This window comes from Sinocyclocheilus rhinocerous, unplaced genomic scaffold (assembly GCF_001515625.1).
Source record: "Sinocyclocheilus rhinocerous isolate Xijiao unplaced genomic scaffold, SAMN03320098_v1.1 scaffold2028, whole genome shotgun sequence".
NCBI lineage: Eukaryota > Metazoa > Chordata > Actinopteri > Cypriniformes > Cyprinidae > Sinocyclocheilus > Sinocyclocheilus rhinocerous.
The window spans coordinates 35881-41161 of record NW_015628691.1 but is presented as its reverse complement, the minus strand read 5'-3'; the positions used below and the strand labels follow the sequence as shown (position 1 = coordinate 41161).

The window sequence follows — 5281 nt, the reverse complement described above, 5'->3', positions numbered from 1 at the left end:
AGGGGGGGGGGAGGGAAGGTAAGGGAAGGGAAGGGAAGGGAAGGGGAAAGGGAAAGGGAAAGGGAAAGGGAAAGGACGGGACGGGACGGGACGGGACGGGAAGGGAAGCCTACAAAAAATAAATGATTAATATTTGTTTTGATCTGCCCATCACTCACCTCAATGGGCCTCTTTTTCTTGCCGACATTGTTGGTCTGTAGTTTCTCTGGCATTGGTGGTGCCCTGCTCACTGGGGGTCTGCCCAAAGACAAAAAGCACAGCCACTTAATCAGTCTTAGAGCAGTAATAAGGTCAGACAGTGACCAGGTGAAAAGGACACCAGACATCTGGCATGATTCGGTTTCACTTCAGGTTTTAACTGTAACATGTAACCAAATACAAATACAAAGTTACTGAGTCAGTTCAATATGTGATAGTTTGTGGTGTACAGTAAACGTTTGGCTAAAACCTTTGTAAAATTCTGCAAATTAAGTTTATGTAAAACTTTAAACATATCAGGTAGAAAGAGATGTAAGTGATCGGTCTAGTCTTACCTTGAGCCCCTTTAAAAGCAGCATTAACAGAGAGAGAGAAAACGTTAGAAGTGTGTCAGTTGAGCAGTTCCCTCAAGTGCTCCAGAAAACAAAGAAGCACAACACGGGGACACTGAGAACAAAAAATACAATAAAAATGTATAAATGTTGTCCATGATAATGTTCACTTGACAGCACAAAATGGCCCAAAGAGCTGGTGAAGCAAGAGACCAGGGGCCTCATTTATAACCATTGCGTATGCACAAAACCTGCCCTGAGAGAGGCGTACGCCACTTCCTACGCAAAAGGTGGGATTTATAAAAACAAACTTGATGGGAAAATTTGCGCACCTGCACGTAATCTCTGACCCATGCGTACAAACTCCTTTTCCTGGAGTGAGAAAATTAATGAAGCAAACAACAATTTTAAACTCTGTTTTCATATCGATATACACATTTACATTAAATATTCCACTCTCATTAATGGAGACAAGCACTGAAATTGCATAAAATCATTACGCAGAAATTAAACCAAAATTATATGGATTTAGACATATTTGTAGTGGATGTGCTTGATCGCTTTTCCTGTGGTATGCTATGTTTTAATGACAGCGAGGAGTGCTATAGGTGCACAATAATTCCTATTTAAACTAAACTGCAGATCTCATGTTATGAGAAAATATTAGCGAGAACAATGATTAATGATGCGCACTTACTTCGATATTATGGCAGATACTGTTGGATTTGGTTTGAATATGTCTAATGATAATAGCTTACTGTACAACTGCAGCTGCACTGAGGTGTTGATGTCGTGTGAAGACAACTCCACAACATTATGAAAAATAGCCTACCACTGTATTTGAAGGATACAACTTGAAGAAAATGGTAAGATTTACATGTTTCCTTTTTAAAATACTTTGTCAGTGACGCGCCGAGTCACACAATTGTATTTCCACTGCAATAAATATAGACTTATGTTTCCACTAGAAAGAGCTAAAAGATGTTCAAAGTCCTAAATGTCCTAAAAGGAGACAGGGTGGAGATGCACTTATGTTTCCCCTGACCGGGATTTATAAGGGGATTTTTGTGCCGTTTCTGGCGTACGCATGGTATTATAAATCTGAAAACTTTTGTACGTACACAAAATCTAGCTTTTATGCATACGTACACTTTCAGGATGAAATCTATGGAGAGTTTTATAAATGAGACCCCAGTTCTGTATAAAACTAGCTCAATTAATTTTCTTTACACTTAAAGAAGTAGTTCACCCAAACTTCTTACTCACCACCATGTCATCACAAACCTATATGACTTCCTTTCTTCCTTATAACACAAAAGGTGAACTTCTGAATAATATCTTAGCCACTCTCTTCAATATAATGAAAGTGAAGAAGGACTTAGGCTGACAAGCTTCAAAATCACAAAAGCAACCATAAAAATGTCACAATGTGCTATATTCTAAGTCTTCTAAATAGTCAAGTTGCTATTCATCTAACTCTCCATGACACATTCATGTGAGTTCTTGAGAGAAGTAACCCCTTGTGAAAAAATGTGCTGTTTCTATTCTATTTTACACTTAAAATGTAGACACATTTTGTCAAATTACTTTAAAGGGGTCATGAACTGAGAAACTGAAATTCCCTTGATCTTTTCACATATAAGAGGTCATTGTACTATAAAAACACCACATAAGTTTCAGAACTCAAAACTTTGTCATTAGTCTAAAAACAGCTCATAATGAAGCCAGTCTGCCAAAACAACAGCTTTTGGTATGTTCTACTCTATGATGTAATAGTGTGGATAAGCACCGCCTCCGCAGAAGATGATCAACGCCTGCTTCAACATCTCTGCCTGTTTAGCCCCGCCCACCGATTCACACATGTAGTGTTTATGAGAGAAGCAAATGCGCAGGTCTACGCAGAAACCAAATGATAAAGATGGCTCTGAAGACAACAAGATGCTGTGCAGTACCAAGTTGTGGGGAAACAGTGTTTGCATTGCCTTCTATCTGATCCCAGTGTTAGTAAAGAGTGAATGAACTTCATTTTTAATGAAGATCCAGACCGCGTCAGTAAGAACTTGGCCCTTCGTTCACTTCATTTCACTGTGGATTCATTTTCAAACAAGGCACAATTCAATGCAGGTGAATGCTGTGATGCTGTGCCGACTATACTGGATCCTTATGAGTAACTGCTTTCATTGCGTGATCACTATTGCTTTGTCTCTTCTTGCAGATCACTTGATATGTATTGAGTTATTTACTGTATGCATTTTTTACCTAAATCATAGCAGCGTCCATCTATGAGGAATGTACGCTGCATCCTTTACGCCAGATTTAAGCGCGTCCAGCCACAGCGAGTGAAAGGAGAATGAGTTGACATTTTAGAATATTCTGGGATTTTTAATGCTTTATTGAACATCACAACTCACATAAAAATGGAATACCAAGAGTAGAATACATAGATGTTTATGTCACAGTTACTTGCATTGCCAGGTTATTGTTTTGCATGTAAACCGGTAAATCAGGTTATTTCAATAAACATTAATCGGACTGATCCTTCAACAACAGTTGAAAATGATAAATAATAACTCATTAAATTTGATTTGTTCCTCACACTTTGCAATGTAGTGCATGATTTTCTGAAGCTTCAAAACTTCAGTCTACATTTGTTGTCACTGCATGAAAAAGAGTGAACAAACCATCCATCTATCCATCTATCCAAACCACGTATCCTAAGTAATGTCACAGGGATACTGGAGCCTAAGTGGCCAACTACATTATTTAAAATTTCTCAGTGTGTTCAATGGAAGAAAGTAAGGTTTGGAACAGCATGAGGGTAAATGATGGGAGTGCAGGGAGCAAAGCATGAGCAAAGTTCCCAGCAGCCAAAGAAGCAGCATTACTCTTTAAATAATTAGCGTTGGAGAGCAGTAATAAAGTCACTTCAAAGCAATGACAAAATATCTGCCAGCAAAGCACGTTATACAATGTAGTGCCATCTACTCTAATTTAAGACTGAAATTACCTGCTTTTAAAGCATCTTGAGCTTAAAATAAGAGCAAAACTTTGCGACAGGCTGTTTTACGGTTCAGTACAGGGATAAGGTGGGTTTATGGATCTGATGGCTGTTGCCGTGCAGTATAGTAAACATCCAAAGAGCAGGAGAAATGACACTTTCATTGGTCTTCTTACCTGACTACGCCCTGCCTTCACATGGTGAGAGAGAGGAGTGGAGTGCAGAGACAGACAGAGGAGTGAGGAAAATTGGAAAAGATAGACATGAGGGTAGCATGTCACTCAGAGCCCAAGTGTTCCATGAATTATTATTATAATATTGTTCAACTCTTAATGTTTAAAATGCCCTGTTTTGGTTCAAACTGTTAATAAACCTTTTTAATACAACGTCATCTCAATTTTGATTTATCCCCGAGTTCTTAAAAACTAAAATTGCATATGCAGTAATGCAATTACAATGGAAATCTATAGGCAAGATAACTAAAGAAAGTAAATAAAAACCCATTTAATGTATAAATCTTGTGGCTATACCTCTGAAACAGAATGTGTTCTAAATACATGTGAAGAATGTATTGTAATACAACTGAGCATTATTTGAACTGTAAAACAGTCTATATCAATGGTTTTTAAACTTTTTGTACTTTTAGACCTCTCTTTGTCCAAGAAAATATCCAAACTTCTGTTGTAATTAAAAAATTAAGTTTAATGTTGTAGATCTTTATTTGTAGTGTTTCCTTTGCATTTTTAATTAAGATGATGTTAATATAACTAATTTTTATAATTAAAATTTAAAATTTTCAGACTTACTGGGGCCCCCCTGGAAGTTTACCATACTGTTCAGTGGATTAACTTTTGGTAAGTAAGGTCACAGTTTTCATGTTAGCACATTTAATATTTGAATCTTGTGGTTTTACCCATGACCGTAGCCAGGGTTTGAAAATGAGTGAGGTCCGGGGTGGGGTTAAGAATTGTGCTATAAACTATTACACTAAATACGTACAAAGGGACAGACATGTAGATGTTTGTGAAAGATGTTTTCTCTGTTTTGGAGTGATACCATATTTATTGCATCAAAATTTGTTAGTATTTTAGGTTAGGGGTGGATAATTTTATCAGTTGTTTATTAATCATGCAACAATACATATTACTTTTATAGTTTTCATAAATAATCATTGATGATAACTTTGTCTAGTGCTTTTTATTAATGTTTTTAGCATGACTTTGTGAAAATGTAACTACTATAGGCTACTGAATGAAATAGCATAGACTTGGCTATTGCAAGGCTATTCCTTTTCATTATGTAACCTACTTGTTCTACAGATCTGTGTACTGGTGTTAAATGCTACTGTTTTTGGCAGCGCTGATAATGTTTCTGACAGATAATATCATGATATTTTTTTGCGTTTGCCTTACCAAATGTGATATCCTGTCAGCAATAACCTTGGGCTTTTTTGATTACTGTCAGTTTAATCACTTTAATGTAGCTTGTGCTCACTGTTGTAAACGGAAGCAGTTTCGGGCGGATGACGTATGAGGTCAGCGCTGCGCATGGGCCAGTGAGTCTCGTGAAAACCAACTTTGTTAACAGGAGCAAAGGAAGCAAAGTTTCCTTACTTTAGCAAAGGAAAACCAGTCTCCTCTTGGCTTATATCGAAATCCTCCGACATTCTTCTTTACAAATCCTCGTTTTGTACTTCTAATTAGTGACCGTTGTTTTGTTTTGATCTCTCCCCTGCGCTTCCGCGTTCGTCACT

The 5281-nt window shown here is 37.4% G+C and overlaps 1 protein-coding gene across 1 annotated transcript in view; it reads right to left on the bottom strand.

Moving 5' to 3' along the window:
- The window catches only part of LOC107738277 (echinoderm microtubule-associated protein-like 5), a gene marked incomplete at its 5' end in the record, with an annotated part of 58553 nt that overhangs the window by 19470 nt on the left and 33802 nt on the right, over window positions 1-5281 (bottom strand). Inside the window, 3 exons of the mRNA XM_016549993.1 lie at window positions 159-237; window positions 534-542; window positions 3705-3719. Of these exons, the coding sequence (XP_016405479.1) occupies window positions 159-237; window positions 534-542; window positions 3705-3719 (103 nt within the window). The remainder of the gene's footprint in view (window positions 1-158; window positions 238-533; window positions 543-3704; window positions 3720-5281) is intronic.